At 53.5% G+C, this 24,572-nt stretch overlaps 7 protein-coding genes across 7 annotated transcripts; 3 read left to right on the top strand and 4 right to left on the bottom strand.

Annotated features, from left to right (window-relative positions):
* Positions 1-183: 183 nt before the first annotated feature.
* Positions 184-5,230, bottom strand: QBC33DRAFT_608263 (cytochrome P450). Its single transcript, XM_060432356.1, has 12 exons — positions 5,021-5,230; positions 4,854-4,946; positions 4,719-4,788; positions 4,243-4,644; positions 3,988-4,159; positions 3,801-3,911; positions 3,478-3,742; positions 3,251-3,411; positions 3,024-3,182; positions 1,868-2,049; positions 704-1,783; positions 184-619 (listed from the first exon to the last, which is right to left on the bottom strand). Exons 1-12 carry the CDS (start codon positions 5,174-5,176, stop codon positions 345-347), a joined length of 3,126 nt encoding a protein of 1,041 aa, XP_060289087.1. The 5' UTR covers positions 5,177-5,230; the 3' UTR covers positions 184-344.
* A 750-nt stretch (positions 5,231-5,980) lies between these two features.
* Positions 5,981-7,956, top strand: QBC33DRAFT_443364 (cytochrome P450; the record flags this gene model as incomplete). The annotated part of the gene is made up of 4 exons (XM_060424219.1): positions 5,981-6,377; positions 6,467-7,117; positions 7,206-7,387; positions 7,486-7,956. The coding sequence occupies 4 exons, from the start codon at positions 5,981-5,983 to the stop codon at positions 7,954-7,956; spliced, it is 1,701 nt and encodes a 566-aa protein (XP_060289086.1).
* A 1,760-nt stretch (positions 7,957-9,716) lies between these two features.
* QBC33DRAFT_584304 (uncharacterized protein) lies at positions 9,717-11,036 on the bottom strand (the record flags this gene model as incomplete). The annotated part of the gene is made up of 4 exons (XM_060431403.1): positions 9,717-10,552; positions 10,639-10,670; positions 10,712-10,854; positions 10,922-11,036. 4 exons carry the CDS (start codon positions 11,034-11,036, stop codon positions 10,030-10,032), a joined length of 813 nt encoding a protein of 270 aa, XP_060289085.1. The 3' UTR covers positions 9,717-10,029.
* Positions 11,037-12,608: 1,572 nt separating this feature from the next.
* QBC33DRAFT_615418 (uncharacterized protein) lies at positions 12,609-13,368 on the bottom strand (the record flags this gene model as incomplete). Its single annotated transcript, XM_060432632.1, has 2 exons — positions 12,609-12,911; positions 12,967-13,368. 2 exons carry the CDS (start codon positions 13,366-13,368, stop codon positions 12,609-12,611), a joined length of 705 nt encoding a protein of 234 aa, XP_060289084.1.
* Positions 13,369-13,865: 497 nt separating this feature from the next.
* On the top strand, positions 13,866-18,379 carry QBC33DRAFT_522720 (uncharacterized protein). Its single transcript, XM_060426559.1, has 6 exons — positions 13,866-14,262; positions 14,320-14,772; positions 14,823-17,275; positions 17,372-17,627; positions 17,760-17,872; positions 18,057-18,379. The coding sequence occupies exons 1-6, from the start codon at positions 14,118-14,120 to the stop codon at positions 18,141-18,143; spliced, it is 3,507 nt and encodes a 1,168-aa protein (XP_060289083.1). The 5' UTR covers positions 13,866-14,117; the 3' UTR covers positions 18,144-18,379.
* A 487-nt stretch (positions 18,380-18,866) lies between these two features.
* Positions 18,867-20,910, top strand: QBC33DRAFT_522716 (uncharacterized protein). The gene is made up of 2 exons (XM_060426558.1): positions 18,867-19,277; positions 19,329-20,910. Exons 1-2 carry the CDS (start codon positions 19,171-19,173, stop codon positions 20,638-20,640), a joined length of 1,419 nt encoding a protein of 472 aa, XP_060289082.1. The 5' UTR covers positions 18,867-19,170; the 3' UTR covers positions 20,641-20,910.
* Positions 20,911-21,600: 690 nt separating this feature from the next.
* Positions 21,601-24,515, bottom strand: QBC33DRAFT_522713 (phenylalanyl-tRNA synthetase). The gene is made up of 10 exons (XM_060426557.1): positions 24,039-24,515; positions 23,748-23,979; positions 23,515-23,596; positions 23,292-23,358; positions 23,081-23,107; positions 22,835-23,027; positions 22,658-22,781; positions 22,465-22,596; positions 22,358-22,375; positions 21,601-22,211 (listed from the first exon to the last, which is right to left on the bottom strand). Exons 1-10 carry the CDS (start codon positions 24,429-24,431, stop codon positions 21,938-21,940), a joined length of 1,542 nt encoding a protein of 513 aa, XP_060289081.1. The 5' UTR covers positions 24,432-24,515; the 3' UTR covers positions 21,601-21,937.
* Positions 24,516-24,572: the final 57 nt, after the last annotated feature.

The raw sequence follows: 24,572 nt of genomic DNA, 5'->3' as shown, positions 1-24,572 counted from the left end.
TCCAAGATATGAGGCTGTGAGGACAGTTGCGAACGCAGTTGGCGTGTGGGAAATGAGGGAAACGAAATCCGAGGAGAAGGTAAACAATTGCCCCTTTTCCACGACGCAGGTACACGAACTGATAATATCTTGCTCTCGTTGAAGAAGGAGGAGATGGGATTCTTGGAGAGGGATGAGGAGTTTGGCAAGTTTGCTCAGTTTCTCTGCCATTGATCAGAGGCCCTGAATTGGTTGCATATGTCCACGCTGGAGTAACTCCCTTAATGCTAGCTAGGTATGTACATGTACCTTGGTCACTGCCAGTAACTGAAGAAAGGCGTCACCAGGCTATTCTCAGCCCCTGATTATGACTCTAGTGCAAACCCATGCGCAAGGTAATTCTTGAAGAAACCTTTGGGATCGTACTTCTTCTGTAAGCTCAGCAGCTTCGGCAGACTCTTACCACTACCATACGCCGCGAAGGGCTTCTGTCCTGGCCCGGCATCATTGAGATAAATGAACGGATGGTACAAGCCCAGCTCCTTGGTCTGACGCTCGATTTCCGCAGTGGCATTTCGGGCAAAGGCAAACATGACGTCGTCATCCGCCGGGTCGACCCACTGGCCAGCAATGAGTCCAGCTGTGTGACAGTCAGTACTTGGCAGCATGTATTAAAGCCACCAGGAGCTGGGGACAAGTCGAGGACGGATGGATGGACTCTTACCAATAATGGTCCCTTCCTCAGGATCAAGGCCTAGAACATTACCCCCTGCCGCCTGCGAGGCAGTAAGCCAGGCCTTGGAGACGGGCTGATAGGTAAACGCAACGGCCGCGGTCGCCGGCAGCACCCCCACAGCCAGGTCGATGACGGTCTTGTTCGCAATGCTAATTGCCCTCGGATCTGGCTTGAAGCTGACAGCCCAGAAGAAGTCCCTGGTGTCCCTCGATGAGGTCCCGTTCAGCGCCAGCGGCAGCCACGTCCACGAGTCGAACACCTTGCCGCCGTCGTCGAGCGTGGTGGGGCCGTCAATCTTTGTAAAGTTTTCAAACGCCGCCGGGGCCGGGTCTGTGCCGAAGGCGATCTGGGCCGTGATGACCTCGTACAGGTCCAGCCCCGGCGCGAACGCCACCGTCGGGATGATGGCCACGTCCGGGTCGTCAACGCCACCGCCGGGGGCCATGTATGCATCTAGCGCGTCGAAGAAGGCATCGCTGACCCCGGCTCCCGCACTCGCGTTCCAGGCGATCGTGCGCGCAAACGCCGGGCCCGCCGGGAAGGTGAGGACGTCGAAACGCGTGACGATGCCGAAGTGGTTGTGGCCGCCGCGCAGCGCCCAGAACAGGTCGGCGTAGTCGCCCTCGGCGGTGGCCGTGACAACGTGGCCGTTGGCTAGGACGACCTCGTAGGCCACTACGCTGTCGCACCTCCACCCGCGCGTGCTGCTGAAGAAGCCGATGCCGCCGCCCACGAGCAGGCCGCCCACCCCCACGGACGGGTAGCGCCCGCCGTTGACGGCGAGGCCGTACTGGATGATCCGCGAGTACACGTCTATCCAGGTCTGGCCGGGCCCGATGCTGGCGACGCTCTTGTCTGTGTTGAGCGTGTTCTGGTTGAGCCCGGACATGGAAATCATGACGCCCGGCTGCACGGACTGTGCCCCTGGGACGGGCATGTGTCCGCCTGAGCGTACGGCAAACTCAGATCCGGCGGCGTTGATGAGTTTCACGGCCGTAGCGACGTCAGAGGCCGAGCCGGCCTCGAGGACGCAGTTGGGCGTGATCAGACACGTCTGTGACCAGATGGCTGTCGTTCCCTCGTAAGCAATCATGTAGAGTTAATCTTGGAGGTGGAGGGGGAGGGGGAGGGGGTTGTGCCCCTGGTGCTTACCTGCTGCTTGGTCTATGAAATCTGTCGTATTGGGCAGGTACAGCTGGGTCGGGAAGCTCGCCGCGAGAGCATTGCAGGCCGCGATGGCCGCGGCTGTCCTATTGCTGGCTGGACATGAAGCGTGAACGAGTGAGCCTAGAAGGCTCAGTGAAAAGAGGCGAGAGAGCATCATGATTCCAGGTCTTGCTGTTGTCAACATCCCTAATTCGAAGCTCCCTCAGGTATCCGATGGAGCGATGCGCAACCGTAACCTACATGCGCTAAAGACTAGAGCTATTATTTATAAGCCTGATGGGCAGGCTTTCAGCTGAGAATCCTAGCGTGTCCACCAAACAGTGAGGACGGCAAGGTCGTTGGTGCAGCCAGGGTCTCCCTTCCCGTTGGGTAGGGGCCGGGGAGGGGGCGGATCCCGTCAGGTCCAGTAGTGAGTAGACGCATTGTGAGCGCCCTTGGGCCTTTTTGGGAGTAGGCGAGGCTAAGGTACCTTAAAATGGATTCCGCCATGGAATCTGGCCAATATTTCCAGCTTGGACGCATCTCCGGGTCGCCGAGTATTGGTTGGAAGCGTCATGCTGGCCTCGACCCCTGAGCGTGAGAGCTCCGCCACACTACTACAGATGTCACTCAGCTACCCAAAGGCTCTAGGCTTCGCTACATTGATGGGTGCACGTTGCATGTCCAAGTCATGTCCAAGTCAATACGAACACCCAATAATAGCTTCTTAATTGCGTGTATTAATGAGTTAGACCTGGCTGTGACGATATGAAATACAGACTTGGACCTGGGTCTGATGCAAGCTAGACGCGGGTGAGAGCTGGTTAGCGGATCCAAGCTTGGAGGTACTTAATCGCCAATCTGGTCTGTTCCCTGGCCTACCTAAGGTACTGTACAATACCTACATAAGTAGGTCTCACACAGTACATGTCTAGAAAGGCTCAGTCTAGAAAGGCTCAATGTGGAGAGTGGCGGGTTCGGCACGGCACCGTACACGCTTGAATTGAGATAGGGGCCCTTCGGCGGTTACCAGAATCGGACGAGCTCAATTTCTATTTTTATCCGGCAGCTCCCAACGATGGAGTAATAAAGTGCTTATGCACAAGGAACCCCTGCCGCCATGCTGCACCAACCATCCTACCTACCTACCTCCGTTCAAGACTCATGCAGCCGCTCCTTGAAAGATACCATCACCGGCGCCTTCCACCACATGACGTAGCAGCGAGAGGCTGCCTCCCAGTTAAGATCGTGGTTCACAAGCTCCATATCATATTTGAAAAGAATCTTAGATAGGCACGACGCCATTTCGAGGTATGCGAAGCTTTCGTGCTGAGTTAGTTTCCCAATCAAGATCTCGCTTGTACCTTTTGGAATTGCGGAGAGACGTACTTGCGCCCAATACATGCCCGGTATCCCAGTGAAAAGGGCTGGCTCGCCTCCTTCACATCCGTGGTCTTTTGGTCGAGCCATCGCTCGGGCTTGAATTCCATGGGCTCGTGGAAATTCTTGGGGTCATGGGTGACCGTCCAGGCGCTTGTGTATACTTCGGCCTATCCATTATTGGATCGATCAGAAAATCTGCGGGGCTTCGTCCCCAGTCTAGAAAGTAAACTCACCCCTTTTGGAACCCAAAAGCCATCGATCTCGCATCCAGGAGACACCCTTGGAAACCCTTGTGACCCTGGTGGGTGGATTCGCAAGGCCTCGTTGATCACAGCCTGCAGATACGGGAGCTGGAGCGCCGAGTTGGCGTCTATTTCGCTGTAGGAAGTATACCGGGTACGGATCTCGCTCGCCAGTTTCTCAAGGGCTGGAGGTGATTTGAGGAGATAGTAGACAGCGGCAACCATGCACGTCGCTGTTGTCTCGCCGCCGGCGATGCTGGGTCGACATTTCAGTAAAGAATAGAGTCTAAAGGGAGAAATCAGAAGACACATACATCAGTGTGGAGGCATGGGCAGTCATTTCTTCTTCTGGCACGGCGCCGCTGTGAACCTTACTCACGAGGTTCGTGAGGAAGTCTTGGCGGGCTGTTTTGGCCTCGAGACGTCTGGAAGGGGGAGACGCGTATTAGAAATGAGCTTTCATCCTTATAAAATGGCGCAAGGCGGGGATTCAAAACTGACTGCTTGACTTTCGCTCGGCTGAACATCGAGTGCTTCTTCCGCACGCGGACGGTGAGCCACGGCAACAGCCATCTTCCCAGAGCAGCCAAGAATTGCACCCGTCGCAGATTGTCTACCACCGTGATCTCGAACAGATGGCCGAGGATGAGATCAAGCCAGGCATGGTGGTCCTCTAGCCATCACCGCCCAGAGTCAGTCGAGCTTCATGATTGTGTGAGGTGGGATGTGTGATGTGTGTGTGAGTGTTTTGCATGCCTTTTTCAACGCAGCCAAATCCCTCGCCAAAAGCCATTTCCCCCAAGATATCAAAGGCCACCATCTCCAGCCAGTCAGCCATGTTGATGCCTTTCCCGCCACCTTTTCTTGTCAGAGGGCCTAGCTTGTCCACAAACCGGTCGAGGCATCCCTGCACGATCGACTCCTGAGCCGCCAGCGCCTTGGGCGAGAAGTCAGCTGTCAGGTTCCTCTTCTTGCGAGCGTGGACTGCCGGGTCGCGCTCTGATCCGATGCATCCGGTCTTGAAGCCCGAGCCGTAGATGTCGTAGAACTCGCCCTTGATGAGATGCTCGGCGCCAGGGGATGGGAAGCCATAGATGGCTTTCCACGAGTTGACCGATCCGAAAGAAAGCTCATTCGGTGAGACGCGAAAAACGGGGCCTGGTCGGGGCAGACCTTGTTAGCATTGGATTAACCTTTTGGTGCCTAGAAAGGCTGGTCGGTTGTCAACAAACCATATCTCTGGTGCATTTGCTGGATGGATCGGTGAGAGCGCCCGCCCATCGTGTGCCAGAAACGCCATAGCTGGTGAAGCGGCAGTCAGCACCCAGGTCTAATTACTACTCCGAAAGGGTTGAGGCACTACTTACAAGGGATGCTCGAGCCCAGAATGGACCAGGGAATCCTGCCAACGGATGAAAATATAGATTATATACGACGCGGAGAACGCAGATGCCGAGCACCTTCAAAGATGGGAAGGCTCGTAAGCATAGGCACGATATTCACGGAAATAAGAGAAACCTACTAAACAACCCACTGAGGCCAGCAGCTCACCATGTGCCATCTCGAAGTCCAAGGCCTTCAGGCGGTCCATGTTCTCTTTGCGCAGCAATTTCTGGATTTGCGCCTCCCAGCCTTTAGCTATGCTGGCGACAGTCGACTGGATCTGATGCGTCATGCTTGAGCCTTCCATGATTTGCAAGATCTGTCGTTCACAAGGATCTACAAATCACAGAAGGAGGGGCGACAATGCAATGTTACAGCAAGCATGGATGAGCTCTCTACCTACCTATGTTTAGATCAATGAAGTCCGCGACCCCCATTATGGCATCTGCATAATCGATAGGTGCATACCGGCTGTTTGCCTCAAACGGCGTAACCGGGATCATGAGAAAACCGGAGCGCCGGCGGACAAAAAATCAAGGATGGACGGCCATGCCCGCCATGCTAATCGGCTTGGGCCACTTTTGACTTCTGGGTAGGTCCCGGGTCGGTATGCAGGTGACTGAATTGCGCAACGACCGGCTGCGGGAGGAGGAGGAGACGCAATGCTTCGGGCCTGGCTGACACGGCACCTACCGAAATAGGTAATCTCCGTCCCGTTCGAGCCCAGAGGTGTGTGACCTGAAGTAGGTAAGACCGATAGTCGCCATGCATAATCAGGGCTGCTGAAAGATGACCCAATAAACTCCCACACGCAATATAGCCCGCTATTACCTTAGGTAGTAGCCAAGGACAAGGCCTAATTAGTGAGTACCAATAAGGAGGCATACCAAGTTGATTTAGAGGAATAACAACGCACATTAAACGAATATGGGAACACCTCATACATAGAAAGGGGTTGGTAGTGATTCGTTAGGCAGGTATTTCAGAAAGAGCATATCGGATTGGCAAATAACACCAGCCTACTGACTGCGTTTCTGCTTTCCAGATACCCCTGACACAGCAGACAAGCTACCCCTGAATAGCTTCACTGCATTTCAAACAACCACCAGCCATGGCACCATACCTCATCGTCGCGGCCGTCCTTTTTGCCGCCCAACTAATCTCCTCCACCTTCCGCCTCCTCCGCAATGTGCAGACAGCCCGCCATTCCGGCCTACCCTACACCTTCTCGCCCATCCACGAGCTGGAAGGTCTCGCATACCTAACCGACCCTCTGCTGCGACGGTGGTACCGCGACTACCTTCTGCATGGCCGCGGCTGGCCGCGGTGGGCGCGCTTCATGGTCAAGGACTGGCACTACGAGGACCGCGGCCGCGCTCACGCCGAGTTCGGCCCCGTCTTCCTGGTCGTGTCGCCGGGCGGGCTGGTCTGCTACGTCGGCGACGCGGAGACGGCCCTGCAGGTTGTGATGCGGAGGAAGGCCTTCATTAAGCCCCCTGAGAAGATGAGTGGGTGGTTTTTTCTTCTTTTCTCCCCCCACTTCTCTTATTGTCACGTCCTTGATGAGCACAGGTAGACGAGCTCACACTGCAACCAGAAATGCTCGAACCCTTCGGCCCCAACGTGGTCTCTGTGGACGGAAACCTCTGGCGCTTCCACTTGGGAATCACTCTCCCGCCCCTGGCCGCGGACGGGGTCCACCGCACGGTGTGGGAGGAGACCCGGCGACAGGTGGACATGATGGCGGCGGCAAGGAGCCGTAGCGGCGCCGCCAGCACCGACGCCAGCGTCAAGACCAACATCTACACCCTGACGGTGAACACCATGTCGCTGGCCGCCTTCGGGAAGGCGAGCGACTGGGTCGACAGCCAGGACGCGGTGAGCCCCGGCCACGAGATGTCGGTCGTGGGAGCCATCCGCGGAGTGGTGATGCACCTGCCTCACATTCTGCTGCTGCCCAAGTGGGCGCTCCGCCGCTCGCCGTGGCAGGCTGCATATCGCGCGTATGTGGAGTTTGAGCGGTATATGGATGAGCTGTTGGCTTCCGAGAGGGTGAGGCTGCAAACGGATGCTAGAGAGTCCAGCAGGGAGAACCTCCTCACGGCGGTGCTGCGGGCGAATATGGCGAATTCTTCAACGTCTCAGGAGCCGACCAGGGAAAAGGGGGGTTCGATCTACAACCCCATCGGTCGAACGAGCTTGACAGATGAAGAGATCAAGGGGAATGTCTTCATTTTCCTCCTGGCTGGTAAGTGGACTCGGCAGTCCACATTGGATTGTCCCAGATCCCTCATCGGGTACCAAATCATGATAACTGACCCCAGCATCATCATCAGGTTATGACACGACGGCAAACACTATGTGGTTCTGTTGCATCGTGCTGTCTCTTTATAGCGACATCCAGGAGCGCATATTTGAAGAAGTCGACCGCATCTGCGAAGAAGCCGAACGAGCTGGGCGGTCAGAGCTGTCCTTCACGGATGACTTTCCCAAGTTTCGGTATCTTGTAGCTTTCATGGTGTGTGCCGTCCTCAAGTTGATGCTTGAACCCGCCGCACCGCGACCCCGGTGGACATATCCTAGATTCAAAGCTAACAGCATGCTGGGAATTATCAGTACGAGGTGATGCGAGTGTTTCCCATCGTGCTCCCCGTGGCTCGCGTCACAGTTGGCGAACAACATCTCCGAGTCGGGACGGATGATTGGGACTCCAAAGCTCAATCCACTGCATCTCGGCATGTTCTTCCGTCAGGAACCGGGGTAGTTGTCAACAACACGGCTATCCACTACTCCGAGAGCAACTGGCCCAGCCCTGAAATCATCGAGCCGCGTCGCTGGCTTGTCAGCGATCCCCACAAAGTAGACCCCTCTCGGCCGTTGACTGCAGAGCAGGAGGCAGAGACTCGGAGCGGCACCGTGCCGATCCCGGGATGCCGGAAGGGCACCTTCATGACGTTCAACGAAGGGCCTCGGGCTTGCCTCGGCCGCAAATTTGCCAGGGTCGAGTTCGTCGCCTTTTTCAGCCGTTTGTTGCAGAATGGGAGCTGCTTGTATGCAACCTCATGGCTTTGCAACTGGGTGCTCTGAAGCGACTTATGACCCGGTTGAAGGCCTCGGCGGAAGCTGTACGATGCGAGTCGGTGTACATGAAGGCGGTAGAGGCGGAGAACAGAGTCGCACAGTTGGTGGAACGACTACACGTGGGCTCTCTCGGAGCCCTCAGAACCAACATAACCTAACGCAGCTTGACCATCTTGGCGCCGCGGTCCAGTAAAGCTTGATGACCTCGGTGTTGCCCCCTCGGATAGCACAGTCGATTGCCACCTGTCTCGTCGTCCCGCTGTCCGGATGCGCGTCGCAGTAAAAGACTATGACGTTGGGGTCCAACCCACGGTTCGAGCCAGAACTCGACAACTCCTTTCATCCCCCGGGCCGCCGCTGAGGGGATATACAGAGCCGAACTAGATCCCGGTATCTTATCCAACGGGATCTTGGTCAAGATATACTCCAGCGTAGGAAGCGAGCCGCCTGACGACGCCGCCTCAACCACCCCAATCGCAGCCTGGTTCAACTCAGGCTCGCAGACAATAAACCCCAACATCAATCAGCGCCTGGAACAGCTCCTTCGCCTGCTCCAACTCCCCCTCCCTCGGCGGATCCGTAATATCATACGTGACATGCATACTCGGCGCCTCCCACCCGGCCCGAATCAGCGCGGCGACCACATCGGCCCGCAGACTCGGCCCGCCATGCCCGTCCGTATCGACGGTGCAGCGTATGACATCCGTCGCCGCGAAAGCGGGCCGGCGGGCCCTGCTCCGCGAGGAACCCGACCACGTCGTTGTGGCCCCGGCGTCCGCCGCTGCGGCACCTGGTGGGCGTACGTGGCGGCCAGCGTGCCTGCGTCCTCGGCTTGGAGCGCTTCGGCGCGGGTGGTGTTGGGGGGGGAGGGGGCGGGAGAGGCAGAGGTCGTAGAGGATGGCGAAGTGGGACCCTGGAGATGGGGAGGGTTAGTGATGCACTTGGTGAAATCGATGTGGTTGGGGGAGATTTTTTCCTTCTTTTTTTCCCCGGAGATACATACGGAGCTCCTCGTTCGAGGTCGAATACCATGTAGTGAGTTTCATATCCCATCAAATTCGGGAATTGAAAGAGGAGTGTGTCATATTTGCGAGCCGGGTCTCCGGCTTTGAAGCCTTGGGCGACAGTGATGGCACCGTTTTTCTTTTGTGTGTATGTCCATGAGACACTCCGCGTGAACTGCGATGAGAGACCAGACGACTCATATTTGTAGGCGCTTGACTCGAACCTCTCAAAATCCTCCAAAGACATTTGCGCCATTGTTTATTGTTGGATTTGCGAGAGAAAATGGGTGCGGTATGAAACGTTGTTACTTTTGCTGTAAGAGTAGGCCTTGTGAGCAACAGAAGGGCTGAGTGAGGTAAACCAGGATGGATATAGTGGAAAGGTTGGGTAGGCGCCCAGCGACCTTTTGTAGCTGTGTGCCCTTGTCCTTCTGCCATGTCAGCAGCCTGATTGGTTAGGTAGGTAATGTGACGTCCCAAAAGTTCCGTCACCCAGCATTTCCAGACATCCAGAGAATGTCTCTGCGGGAATGTGTCTTTTCCCAGTCCCTAATCTGTGCTATACATCTCTCCTTGCTCTAACCTATAACCTACACTATCTGCCATCTGAAGGCTGATGGTCATTTATGCGTTAGAATAGGGGTTGTAAGGCAGTTGGAAATTTGGGCACTGGCTTTTACAGACAGTACATATCCAGATACTTGCTCTTTTAACCTGGCATTTGCAACAACATGGAATGTCGACTCACCCACTCCAAGTCGACGGCCAAGTTCAGCAGCTAGGGAAGATATATGATTATCAATGTGCTTGAAATTAAGGAGTATCCTTGTGTCAAGGTTTGCCTCTTAGCGGAGATTCTTTCAATCAGACGCCTGTCCTTGCTTGATCCACTAATCAATCGGTTTCCCACATAGCCAATAGCTTACTAGGCTATAATAACAGGACCCTTGAGGCTGGCTATTCTGTTTCAAGTTATCTTGCCTCAACCTAGCCGTAGCAGGTACAGCCAGCTCCTCGTTTAGCACTACCGAACAGTCCTGTAACTCATGCATGCCCTCCTCATCGACCGCGGGGGCTACCTGACCAGTAGCGGCTCGGTCTCGGCGCTTGTGGCGCCGCTCGCCTGCCATTTCACGATGGCCAGCAAGCTCCCCTGTACGATGGCGAACACGCCCGTGTCAAAGGTCACCCAGCCGGTGATTATGTACCACAGCAACACCAAGTGCAATCCGTGGTATCTGTGTGACCAGCCTTGCCAGTTGAACGTGACGCGGAGGGGCCAGTATCCGGCGTTTAGTGCGAAGATGGCAGTCTGGAAGACCAGGGCTAGGACGCTCACTGCGCCCGGGTCCGTTCGCGAGCGGAGCAGTCGGGCCTGAGGGAATAGGGAGGCGATGCCGAAGATGGTACCCAGTGGGATAAGAATGCCATGGAGGATGCTAGATATGGCGAAGAAAGACCTGCGATAGGGTGGCGGCGAGCTCATGTAGTCCCAGATGGGCAAGAAGGCGATTAGTACCCAACCCACGTAGGCACTGACTGCAGTCATGACATCGAACCGGCGACCATGCGGCGGCAAGACGATGCAGGCGATGAATCTAATTTAATCGGTTGAACCGCCCTGGTCAGCCTTCCTTTTCTTTCCTTCTGTGAGGTAAAACGACGACGACGAGACAGGACTTACAAGCCGAGAAAGTAGACGCAGACAAGCGCAAGCTGGGCCACGTTGAGGTAGTCGACAACAGTCCGTGTCGAACTGGGGCAAAGTCACCGCTATCGTATTCGTGCTCGATGAAGAGATAGAAGCCGAGGGCGAAGTGCTCCGTGGCCTGCATGAGGTTGAGCAAGACATAGGCAAGGGAGATGCCGGCGCTGCTGGCTCGGGAAAGATGCGATAATACTGAGGGATGAAGGACAGGGCGGTCAGCCCGAGGAGGATGCTGTAGACACAAACAAGATCAGCAAACCGCTAGATAAGGAGGTGAAGGTGAAGGCAGCTGATGAATGCGGGTGACGCAACCTGCTAATGACAATGTTCAAGACGCTGTCATTAGTGCAATCGTTATTGGTAGAAGTCATCATCTTGGAGAGAGCTTTAAAGTGCCGACGGCGATGATCCAAGGTGGTGACGTTGAATGTAAAACGCGTCGAGACTTTCAAGAACTCAGGGAGAGGAAGTGGTTAAACTGCAGGGGCAGGTGGCAGCCTGGCGGTCTTGGCCTGATCAGGTGATAGTTTACGTATGCATTTATTTCTTAATGAATCTTTTGACGCACGTGTCTCAGCACTCAGGGATCTAACGCGGCAGGTGGTATTGTTAATAAAGAAAGGAGTGGCAAGGATGTTACATTGTAAATCGATGGTGTCTGACAAGACTCTTTGGCGCAGCGCGCTTGGGACTTTCCGGTTCCCGTGGAAACCTTGACAACTAAGATCAAGGACTTGCATTCGCGAAATAATGGCGGTATGTTGCAACCACACCAACATTGCAACGAAATAGCTGCGCGAGCGAAGACGGGGAAAGGGGAGGCGGAGCCCGAGAGAGACACAACAGAGGTTGCACTGGAGAGCATGTTGGGACCTTGGCATTGCAGCTACACCCTATTCTAGACAATTAGATTGGGTATAGAGCGCCCTTAGGGGTGGGCAACCAGATAGGTGTCTAACACTGTTGGAAGCTCCAACCTGCAGATCAGGGTTAATGTGTGTGTCTTCTCCTCAGTCTCAATGTGGGAGGCATCTTGATACTTGTAAATTGCAGGTACAAGTGTCCCTTTTAATAACCTAATTGTGTTAAAGTTGGCCTAATGGTTACCCTAACTACTGTGTTAAAATGCTTTACAATTTTAGCTACTTGAGTCTAGCTAGCGAACATCTGACGCTGCTTTATTTTCTAGCAGACTGTGTAAAGATATTGAGATATTTGTAAGTAAACGATTTGGATACTTTGAAGCAAACCAAGAGCACGGGTGTTGACTCAAATGTTATATCGTAAGATATAAACGGAGGACATAATCTGCGGCACTCAACGTCAATTATTACTGCCAAGTTGAGGGACATGTAATGCCATCAGAGCAACACCAACAAGGCTGGCAATAAACTCCCCAAGTATCAGTCCACTGGCAACAACTATGATATTACCCTGTTGGCCGTTCCATAATAAGTGTTCGTCAGATTGACTAGAACGCCAACTGACAGCCCAGCAATGACGGTGCGCAACGTAAAGCGGTGGCTCTCCGTGTCGTCGTCCCCATCGCCCGCTGGACCCCGACTCTGTTGAACTTTTGGGCCGTCTTCGTCCATCCCGGCCCCAGGCTGCCGGTCCACAAACTAGTCATCAATTAAAATTGAGAATGAATTCCACAGTTGAGACACTCAAACTGGCCGCTCACCAAAATTCCAAGATCTGAGTTTGCCAGTATTTCAATGTCTCAGATTTGTCATGTGGAAAACGTCCCCTTACGTCTTGAAACTGCCTGTTCGTGTTGCAGGAAGTCAGGCTGGGGAATCTCATAGGATGAGTGTGTTCGAGACTTGGTTGCCTTAGTTTGTGGTTCGGCTTGACTCTCACTTTCTACCTAGCTCTGATTATTGGCTCATCAAATGTCTGACTTTTCTGCAGCGCCCGCCCCCGGCCACTTTAGCACCAACTGCCTAGCACTTCGACCATTCGGCCTCAAGGCCAACTCTCAACTGCTGATCGGGCCCGTCACCACCCACAGAGCCATAATGGGGAGTCGAGTCATCAAACTCGATCTGCTCGTGGACCAATGAGAGAAACAGCTCCACCGCCAGCGTCGTCCCATCATCTGTTGCCGACGTGAAACATGGCGATACGGCCAGCGAACCGGTTCGTGATACGGGTGACATGGGTAGAGAGATGTCGAAAACCCCGTCGTACCCCGTCCCGGACTTGCCGTATGCATTCTTGACACTGCCTACGTCCGAAAGAGAAGACTAATTATCGAGAGTGAGTTGAACTGAAGAGAGAAGGAGAAGAAAAGAGACACACCTTGCCTCCCAGACCCGGGTAAGCCAGCTGCACTTCGATCTTATCCAGATAGGTCCCCGGTTCGAGATTCAGGTACCCCGCCACGGAGGCACTCGAGACAGAGAATTGGTAACCCGCCGGCAGATCCGAAAGCAGGAGTCGGGCGTTGCAGTCGACGAAGCCGCCCTGCTGGTGGACGATGCGGGCGTTGGGGAACGCCAGGGCGCCGGCCGCAACGGTGAAGTCGCACGCGGCGTCCCCGCTGCTGGATGATGCCCCGCCACCGGAGGCATAGTCTAGCAGGTTGCTCGACGGGGCGGCTTGTTGCTCCGCGGCGGTCCGCGGCAGTATGGCCCGCGCCGCTGACGTTGCGGCGATGCCCAGCAGGCTGAGGGCCGCTTTCTGTAGACTGTGACGAACCATTGTGAGGCAGATACTGTGCAAGAGGTGGTTCTTTGTTGGATTATATTATATATATCGAGAGGGGTTGTGGGCAACGTGCCATATCCTCATTTAGGCTATATAATTACTATATATTGAAGCTACTGAAAAGGAAAGCAAGGAACCTAGGAAATTCCGGGGAGTTAAGTACTCTAGATTCTATCCCCCTACAGCTCTCTCTTGGTTATGCAAGGAGAGCTTATTTTTTCACTGCTTGAAGCAGGTCTAACTACCAATCCAGATATTGAGTGGATCTCCATTGTCCCACAAGTTGACCCCGGCAGTTGTTCCTGTGCAGGAAATTCTCCAAGGCCATGGCATGGGTGCATCAGTGGCTGTCATCTCCAACCAGGTTGACTGGCTTGAAGCGAAAGACCGGTGACTCGGCGTTGCCTCATTGTTCCTGTGATGCCGAAAACCACAAGTTTCTTATCTGTCATCGGCCATGGTGCACCTCGGAGTTTCTAGCCACGGAAAATCCCAGGCCAATCATGGGCATGGTTTATTCCTTCTCTGAAGTGTCTAGGCGGTTTAGAGCATCCGAACTGGTTCGGGCAGGCCGCCGCGTCTGTGCTTGTTGAGGTGATGACTTCTTCAGATCAGAGGAACGTGATTGGGCCTCGTGCCGCGCGCCAGAATCGAAACCCCTACCGCTGAAATTGGGCATCAACCCCCCCTTCCGGTCATTCTTCTGTATCAAACACATCTCGACAGAAAGTGGTCTCGCTACCATGGGTTTAAGATCGGTTGCCAAAAAACGCTTAGAGGCTCTTCGCCGAGGCCTTGGCGCAGGAGCTAAGGAGCCCGACGGCAAACACGACGGCGTCCTGAAGGATCAGGCAAACGCCGCTTCCGCTCCGTCGACGCCGCCCATAGGTATGAAGATCGTGAACTGGCAAAGCAGTTTGCAGTTCTCCAACTGACAATCCCTAGCAAATCCTGAGCCTCAGGCTGCTGAAAATGCGACTCTGGCTGCGCGCAAATCCCCAGTTCGATCGGCAATCGTGGAGACTCACTCTACCCCCCCTCCTGCAGCAACCACCAACCAGCTAGCCAGCCCCAACGCGGCATTGAATTCCCCAAACCTGCCAGGACGGAATCGGAGCGAAGCATGCGGCGACCTTGAAGGAGACAAGCTCATATTGCCCTCGTCCTCCGAGAGGCTCCACGAAGAGGCTAGTCTGCCGACCGGTGCTACCGTCGAGGGATGGAAACACGGAGCTGATGGGCCGCAAATGCCGGCTCACGACCGCCATCCGCCGAAGCACAGCCAGTCGCATACCGCAGAGACACTTTGGGACCGTGCGTATGCCGCCCTGAGAACAGAGAATCAGAGTTTGGTCGAGACGTACGAGAAATTGCTTTCCAAGGAGTTGCCGGCGACAGGTGTGTAATTATAGACTACTGAGATGTTGCTGCCGCTAACATTCGCGCAGGCTCCAAGTCGAACACCTACAAGAACACAGCGCCTGATCAAGCCGAAGAAAGCTTAGACGAGGTGGAGAACCGGATCGACCACTCGAATGTCTTGGAACGCCAGGAACAAATGAAGACAATAATCAACAGTGGCCTGCGACGGGTGGATGAAAGGAAAATCAAATATACGATTGCTGGCCACGAATATGTGCTACAGGATCAGATTACCCAGGCTGCGGGGTTCGTTCAATGGGCGAAAGGGTTGATTGACGAAACCGTCAAGGCTTCTCCGGAAGCCTCTTTGGCCTGGGCCGGCGTTTGTGTCATACTCCCGCTCCTGACCCAACCCAGCGTCGCAGAGCAAGCGAATCGGGATGGGTTCACGTATGTCACAGCCCGCATGCGGTTCTACGTCGCCCTAGAGCCTCTGTTGCTGCCGCAGAGCCACAACCAGGCCGTCTCCATTCCTGAAAATTTGAAGGAGGCATTCGAGGCTGATATCGTGGACTTGTATCGACATGTTCTTGAGTTCCAGGTTAGGAGCGTCTTACGATTCTATCGGAGCCGATCCGGAAACCTTGGCCGGGATCTGGTCCACCGCGAGGACTGGGCTGCGATGCTATCCAAGGTCAAGGAACGCGAAACGACACTAGACAACAACTTCAAGCACATAAGTGGTGTTGCCTTGAGGCAGGAGCTGGAGGAACTCAACAGCACCGCAGACGAGTCCCTTGAGTCTATGCAAGCGTTTCTGTCAGTCACTACAGAGCTGCGAGATATTGCAAAAGAACACCTCCAGGTTCAGAAAAACATTTTCAAGCGGTCGCTCTCTGACGAAGAGAAGAAGTGCCACCAGCTGTTCCGCCTTACAACTGGCAAAAACAACACGACATACGAGTGGTATAAAAGCCGCGTGGAGGCCCGGATAGAAGGCACCTGTCAGTGGTTTCTGAACCACGAAAACTTCCAGACGTGGCTCAAGCAAGATTCTGGGCCCTTACTGGTCTCAGCAGACCCTGGGTGTGGAAAATCCGTCCTGGCCAAGTACCTGATCGACCAGGGACTCCCACAATCAGCAGCCATCTGCTACTTCTTCTTCAAAGACCAGGACCAGATGACCGTCAATCAGGCACTTTGCGCATTGCTACACCAGCTCTTCTCCCACCAGCCTTCACTGATCCGACACGCTTTGCCAGAGTATTCCAAGAACGGAGAACGCCTTATAAATATCACAACATCACTGTGGGATATCTTGGAAAAAGCTGGACAAGACCTGCAGGATAGACCTGTGATTATGGTCCTGGATGCGCTGGATGAATGCGCCGAATCGGACCTCCAGGACTTGACTCGGATGTTGACACGGTTATTTCACAGAGACAGATGGGGTTGTCGCAAGATAAAGTGCCTGATGACCAGCCGCCCATACGAACACATCGTGTCAGAGTTCCATGAACTTGTGGGTGCCTTTCCCTATATCCGCATACCAGGAGAAGCAGAGTCGGAAGCCATTAGCCAAGAAGTGAATCGCGTCATCACTTACCAAGTCAACAAGCTGGCATTTTCAACCCTCATCAAGGATCACCTGCAAAAACGACTGCTAGGAATCCAACATCGCACATACCTTTGGGTATATCTTGTCTTTGATTACTTGAGGAGAGAAGGCTTCAAGAAGACACCAAAGGGCGTCGAGGATGCCATCGCAACGCTTCCAGAAAGTGTCAACGAGGCGTATGAGAAGATCCTTAACAGATCTAAGAAGCCTTCTAATGTTCAGAAAGCCTTGAGTATTATCTTGGCAGCGAGCCGGCCGCTGACGCTAGCGGAAATGAGCGTCGCCATGAACATTGAGATCTCGTCACGGTCTATGAGAGACCTCGACCTTGAAAGTCAAGAGGACTTTGAATCGAGCCTCAGATCTTGGTGTGGGCTCTTCGTGTCGATCTATCATGGAAAGGTTTATTTCCTGCATCAAACTGCTCGAGAATTTCTTCTTGCAGATTCACCTGCAAATGTTCCGCCAGAGCGACGTTGGCACCACTCCATCACTGCCAGGCAAGCACACATGGTGCTTGCGGAGGCTTGTGTGGTTCATCTTGACTTCTTCAATTCCGACGTTGTCCTAACAGATGGCAGCGCATCCAGTCAATACATCAATAGTTCCACCTTCTTGGATTATTCGGCCGAAAACTGGGCGGCCCACTTTCGCGAGGCTCATTTCAGCGATGACGCTGCCATAGTACGCTATGCTCTGAGAATTTGTAATACAGATTCGAAGAGCTATTCAACATGGTTCGAAATTTATCGAACTGTGTATAGGGTATACCACAAGCATTCTGCATCTCTAGGGGTAGCAGCATATTTTGGGCATGAGGCTGTTGTCAGGCTGCTTCTTAAGGAAGGGGCTGATTTCGAGGCAAAGGATGAAGATGATTGGACGCCACTGTCTCTAGCTGCTAGGAAGGGGCATGAGGCTGTCGTCAAGCTGCTTCTTAAGGAAGGGGCTGATTTCGAGGCAAAGGATGAAGATGGTTGGACGCCACTGTTATGGGCTGCTAGTGGAGGGCATGAGGCTGTCGTCAAGCTGCTTCTTAAGGAAGGGGCTGATTTTGAGGCAAAGGATAAATATGGTCGGACGCCACTATTGCAGGCTGCTGGTAGAGGGCATGAGGCTGTCGTCAAGCTGCTTCTTAAGGAAGGGGCTGATTTTGAGGCAAAGGATAAAGATGGTTGGACGCCACTGTTGCAGGCTGCTGGTGGAGGGCATGAGGCTGTCGTCAAGCTGCTTCTTAAGGAAGGGGCTGATTTTGAGGCAAAGGATGAAGATGGTTGGACGCCACTGTTGCAGGCTGCTGGTAGAGGGCATGAGGCTGTTGTCAAGCTGCTTCTTAAGGAAGGGGCTGATTTTGAGGCAAAGGATGAAGATGGTCAGACGCCACTGTCGCTGGCTGCTAGTGGAGGGCATGAGGCTGTCGCCAAGCTGCTTCTTAAGGAAGGGGCTGATTTTGAGGCAAAGGATGAAGATGGTCAGACGCCACTGTCGCAGGCTGCTAGTGAAGGGCATGAGGCTGTTGTCAAGCTGCTTCTTAAGGAAGGGGCTGATATCGAGGCAAAGGATAAAGATAGTCGGACGCCACTATCTCTAGCTGCTGGTGGAGGGCATGAGGCTGTCGTCAAGCTGCTTCTTAAGGAAGAGGCTAATTTCGAGGCAAAGGATAAAGATAGTCGGACGCCACTATCTCTAGCTGCTAGTGAAGGGCATGAGGCTGTCGTCAAGCTGCTTCTTAAGGAAGGGGCTGATTTCGAGGCAAAGGATAAAGATAGTCAGACGCCACTATCTCTAGCTGCTGGTGGGGGGCATGAGGCTATCGCCAAGCTGCTTCAGCTTCAATCCTAAAACCATGTTTATATTTCTGCTATCAACTTAAGGTTATTTTCTTCCTATCATAGCGTGGCACACGAAGGGTCTGGGGGGTTCATGGATTTATCTGTTTTCATCTATTTTCAGAATCTTCTAGAAGCAGCTAGATAGGTGACGTTGTTTTGATCGTGTATGGGAGGCTGCCTCCAAATGAATGGGCCTACCGGCTTTCAAGTGCTGGTAGAATAATCTTAGTAACCTATAGAGAAGCTAGGCGCTATGTCCACTAGCACTTAGCACCTATCAAAATTGGTAGGGGTTTGCGCCACTGAAGTCCCAGCGACCCCCAATTTAGGCGGTGGGCCCATTCTTTTGGTAGCGACCTCTGTAAAGTAGACAAGAGCTTAAAGTCATGTCGCTCTTCTTAAAATCTTGGCAAAGGCAGCAGAGGTTCTGTATTGATGTGATCTCGAGGGCCATTCTCTTGTTGGGTGAAGATATGCCCCAATGTGTTTCCGATTCGTGAAAAACAGGGCAGCAGCAGTGCGCTCTTGATTCGATTTTTGAGGAGATTCGGATGCGGCTATCGTTGTTTTTATGCATATTGTTGTTATTGCCGACACTTTTGCAATTAAGCGGGTGAACCCCGAGCCTTTCCAAGGCTGCAACGTTGCCCAGACAGTCACATTTTCCAAGCCGGGTTCGAAGGAATCCTCCAGGCCTTCAAGACTTACCTATGTAGGATGAAATTTGTTGGAACCAACAAGTGTCCAAGCCCCCAAGCGCGTGATATCAACGACCAATTATCGACCAATCGATAACCGGCCCCGTTGCTTATTATTCCAGTGTTCTGAGTCACAGTATGTAGCCAATTGGAGAGTTGGATAGGTAGTTTTAGGCAAGCAGAAGAAGCACGCTGCACTGCGAATCTTCTGACCACGCATGCTTTTCCGCCGACTGTGACACTCTCTAAGGCAATCTCTCGCGCCTGCCCGCAACTAGGCAGCAATATGGCAACTAGCAACGCTAGACCGTCTCGTCCACGCGCTCAGCTTAAGACGCCCAAAGGCACCCGCGACTGGGTCGGCTGGGACCTGCTCCTACGTGACCATATCTTGTAGGTGCTGTGGATCGATGCCCATGAGTTACCCCGCTAAGTCATCAACAGCCAGACCGTCACCGATGTTTTCAAGCGCCACGGCGGCATTCCTTTAGACACGCCCGCCTTCGAACTCAAGGATGTGCTCGCAGAGAAATATGGCGAGGATTCGCGTCTGATCTACGACCTGGAGGACCAGGGCGGCGAGCTCTGCTCCTTGCGATACGATCTTACAGTCCCGTTCGCTCGCTGGCTGGCTATGCGTACCGATGTCCAACACATCAAGCGCTACCAAATCGCCAAGGTCTACCGGCGAGACCAACCTGCGATATCCCGTTGTAGACTGCGCGAGTTCTATCAATGCGATTTCGACATTGCCGGCGTCTACGACCCGATGATCCCGGATGCCGAGATCCTACGCATCATCGTTGAGGTCTTTAGGGGCCTTCAGCTGGATATCACCATAAAACTCAACCACAGACGAATCCTTGACGGCTCGTTCGCGGTTGCCGGCGTTCCCGAGGAAAAGAATCGCCTCATCAGCTCGGCAGTGGACAAGCTCGATAAGGCAACATGGATCGACGTCAAGAAGGAGATGGTCGAGGAGAAAGGTCTTTCGGGAGAGGTTGCGGACCGAATCGGCGAATACGTGAGGCGCAGCGGTGGCCTTCGCGAGATGATCAACCTTCTCCAGTCGGATCCAAGACTTGACGCAAACGAAAGCGTGAAAGCAGGACTCGACGATATGGGCCTCTTGGTCTCTTACTTGGAGGTTCTGGACGTTGTCGACAAGGTTTCCTTTGACCTCTCGCTTGCTCGAGGTCTCGACTATTACTCTGGGTTGATATACGAGGTTGTCCCTGCGAGCACAAATTCGCTCGGTCAGATCGGCAGTATTGCCGCAGGCGGGCGCTACGACGGTCTAGTGGGTATGTACGGCAAGCATCCCATTCCATGTGTCGGCCTATCCTTTGGGATAGACCGTATCTTCACCATCTTAGACGCGCGACGGAATAAGAGCTCGTCCGAGTTGACCCGCGAGGTCGATGTCTACATCGTGGCGGCTGGTGGCAAGGAGTACGATGGACTCCTTCTCGACCGCATGGCGGTGGCTCGCCAGCTCTGGGACGCCGGCATCCGGGCCGAGTTCACCGCCAAGGTGAAGCCCAAGCTGCCTCCGCAGTTCAATGCTTCAAAAGACGTACCCCTTGCTGTCATACTTGGCCAGGACGAACTTGCGGCCGGTCAAGTTAGGTTGAAGAATGCGCGGGCTGGCGACAAGGAGACGGATCAGAAAGATCGAGACCAACTTGTCTCCAGAGAAGATCTTGTTGAGGAAGTGAAAAAGCTTTTCCCAGCCGTTGCGCGGGAACGAGAATAGTTGTCTTGCAATTTGTAGCCTTTAGGCCAGCAGTAGTGAGACATAAAGTGCAGTGACCCGATCTTCTCCACTTCGGGTTCAATGCCTGAGTACTAGTACTCGTCAGGCGGCCGATTTTTAAGGCCTGACGAGTAGGAGGTGGATGGCGATGGGCAACTAGCGGCCGTTGTCGTCCTCGCCTCCAAACATGCGCGGGAAGGAAGGACCTGCGTCGTGTTCCCATGGTAAATTCCAGTGGGCTTATTACCAAGAGTATAAGTTATCACGAGCATGCAACTGCTAGTAACAGCTGGTATTGCCTTAGTGCCCACCCTTTTTTGGACATTCAGCTGCCCTTTGCTTTCCACATGATCATATTTCACCCCGTTTCCCCAAACACCACCATCCAAAGTACAAAGATCAGAGAAGCAAATGGTACTGACCCGTAATCTCAACCACAGACGGCGGCGAATGCTACTGCGGGTCCCAGCTCAACCCCGGTTCGGTGGCCGTGTCGGGATCCCAAGCCGAATGCTGCGTTCGTAAGCGTCCCTAACAATGACACATGTATAAAACATCGAGATTAGGATTTCAAATTAACTTACCTCGTTCCTCTTCTTCTTAAATGGTTTCCACAATTTCGTGCTTGTCAATTATTGACCCAGGAGATGATGGCTCTTTCAAACTTATAATCGCACTAGCCGTTCTCAAACCAGGTTTAGTTTTCAAGTCATCCGGAACGTAACACCTATTAGCTATGTGGCTACAATGACTAACATAGTCCTCTATGCTGAATAGAAATCCAGTGAACGCTTCCTTCGCCTAGTTTATATTATACTGTACATTCTCCTCGAGAGGTTTACAGCAAAGCAGGACAATGCAATGGAATGGGTTTATGCCTGCTCATCTACGTCTGACTACTGTAGTAAATTTGAGAGGCTGTCCGTAATTAAGTTTACACACCATGGATACGAGTATGTCCTAAGAGATGAGCTGGATATTTATTCCCGTCACTCATTATGGTAGCGTTAAACTCGGCCCTGCCGCCTTAACCACCTCCCCACTGTTATTGACGACCGGCGAAGTGGCCCAACTGGCTGCGGATGAGGGTACAAAATTTTAGCATTGGCAAAAGCTGGTTTATATTTTGCGCCTGATATCTTCAAAGACACTCCTGCTCTGGGGATTTTCGATACATTACGCAGCACTTAGACGCGCTCAGACCCTAGTTGTTCAGGAAAAGTATCCCAAGACAGCTCTTTTTTTCACCCATACGTCGTCGTCAAGCGGCCGCTCTTTGCCTCGCCCGCCGTCTAACCTAGTTCTTGTCTAGCCGTACCGCCGGGTTCTTCTTAATGAAGTTGATATCCACCTGGTGGCCGAGCAGCTCGCGGATGTTGGAGATGCCGTACTTGATCATGGTCGGCCTCTCCAGGCTAAGGCCGAAACCATATACCCTCAAATCCTTTGGCAGACCCATGGTCTCCAGCATCTCCGGCCGGAACATGCCGCTGTTCCCGATCTCAATAAGCTTGTTCAACCCCTTATGGTAGCTGAAGATCTCCATGCTCGGTTCGGTGTAGGGGTTGTAGCTGTGATAGAGGGAGTCAGCAGTTGCCTTATTCAGAATACATGAAGGACCTAGATCCTTTCCGAGATCCGCTTTCAATGTAGGTTGTCCCAAGAACGCCACCAAAAGAGGCAAGGAGCAACATGGAGAGTCGAGGCGAAGACTTACGCTGGCTTGAATTTGAGGCTGCGGGGGATTCGAGGTTAGTAATTGCCAAGACAAAGATGGATGAAGAGGGTCTCCGGAGAGAGGTTGAGCTCCGAGGGTTGACTTACTCCGTAATGCTCATCTTAGCGAAAAAAGTCTCCATAAATTCCATAAGACCTCCCAAGGTCAAACCGTAATCGGCAATCACACCTTCCACCTGGTGGAACTCGCAAAGATGGGTTGCGTCCACACTTTCATTCCTGGGAGAGTGTGAGTGACAGTCCACTTCAGCGCCAGCACATCCGGTAGGTGGGTTATTACCTGAAGACTCGGTCAATGGAGAAGTATCGAGCCGGCGGGCAGCGGCCACCAGGGCCCTCCAATGCTGCCAGTTTGTAGAGCATGGCAGCTGAGACGGCAGTTGTGTGTGTCCGCAATACAAGTCCGCGCTAAGTTAGTCAAAGATAACTGGAAGCATTAGGTATAAATTTACACACCTTAGTGACTCGTCCTCCGACCAGGGGTATCTGTAGCCGATCGACCCATACTTTCCGTTTTCGTGGACTTGCCTTACGTTTTCGAAATACTCGTTGTAGTCCTGCTTGTCGTCTGGGGATACCGGGCATGGCCTACCGGCCGTCTTCGGGTCTGAGATGTAGAAGGTGTCTTGCAAATCCCGCGCCGGATGTTGCTTCGAAATGTTAGAGAATAACGAAGTACAGGTGCCTTCTCCGACAATCATACCTGAGGTACATAGAGTGCATCAAAGTTCTGTGCGGCCCTCAGAGTTAGCAAGTCCGGTCAGACAGGTCCTCAAGAGTTCGAGAAGTATATCGCAATGCCTTGGGAGTAGCTGCGGTCCAGAAAGAGAGAGCAGCCTCTGAAGGGCATACTCCTAAGATAACTCCCAAGATAACTCTTAACATGCGCTTAAAAAAAGCTGAGAGACACGTACCCAGAATCCGGACTCGACATACTGAGTGCTGGGCATCTCTGTGAAGCCCATCTCGAAGAAGATTTGTCTGCGGAGAAGAGAGACACTCGAAGTTAGAATATCCCGCCATGACAAGGTAATTTGGAGGCCAAAGTGTGCAAGGAGCATGTCTCAGGGGTTGAGATGACCCAACCCCTAGAAACGAGCTCATCCCGGCAATTTCTGACGCTGAGATTCGACTAACCGGAATTCCTGCCGCACCTTCCCAAGGGGATGTAGAGATCCGGCGTGCTGGTCGGCGCCCAAGGCGTTGAAGTTGTACGGCTCTGCGACACTTTGGGTCAGTTTTCACCCCTTTTCAGCGGATTGTAGTCATGGGCTGCGCAGGAGAGTCAGCGTCCCCGGAAGAAGCACTTGCTCAGGCCAGCTGCCAAGACACTCTTGGAAAGGCAATTTATCTCCTCCAAAGCCACTCACTGAACGTTGCCGACTTCCATGAACCGGACGCCAACATCTCGGCCGTCAGATCCGTCTCTTCCTTCACAATCTCTAGCGCATACTTGGGTCCCTTGCTTATTTTGAAGGAGATGACTTTTTGAAACTTGAGGAGCTTGCGCTTCCTCAGATCCGCCAGAATCTTGCCGTCGCGTGTTTTGTTTTCTTGGATCATGCGAAGCTGATCTCGGGTGACGTCGTGGATCGAATCAACCTAGCAGGGGCGGCCATCAGCTTCGAGATCTCGCAGCACTGAGGCGGAGAGACACTCACCAGGGCAACGATCTTGCTGCCATCCTTCTTGATCCACTTCTCCTTGAAAGCCTTGCCCTGGCCGAGTTTCGTGACGGTTTTGTCGCCGATTTCGGTTTCGAGCTCCTGAATTGACAGGCCGCCCATTGCCTTGCGCACCGCCTCGAAGACACGGGCCTCGTGGCTACCATGGCTGACGATATTCTCCGCCTCCGGCTCTAGAAGTGCCTCATCGCGCTCGATCTGTTCGTACGTGACCATGGACCGCGCAGAAAGGCGATCCAAGGCAGCCTTCACCGAGTCGAAGGGGACCTGCGCGAAGGCCTCAGTGGACAAGATCTGGTCGGATTTGGACAATGCCTGGAGGATCTCCGAGGTGAGATCCCCGGTCGAACTGGTGCCCGTCGGAGCCATAATGGTGGGTGAATTAGGCTGCGGCGCGTTGTTGAGGGCCGCTTTGAGAAGCTGTCTTCAAGAAGTTGAGTCAGTCAGTTGAAACCTAAGGTGGGGTTAGGGCCGGGCGGGCCCATCCGAGTGGTCGGTATCCGCAGCATT

Source organism: Phialemonium atrogriseum (genome assembly GCF_030411735.1).
Source record: "Phialemonium atrogriseum strain 8032-3 unplaced genomic scaffold QBC33scaffold_1, whole genome shotgun sequence".
Classification (NCBI taxonomy): Eukaryota; Fungi; Ascomycota; class Sordariomycetes; order Cephalothecales; family Cephalothecaceae; genus Phialemonium; species Phialemonium atrogriseum.
Note: the sequence above shows the minus strand (reverse complement) of the source record. Positions and strands in the feature narration are given on the sequence as shown.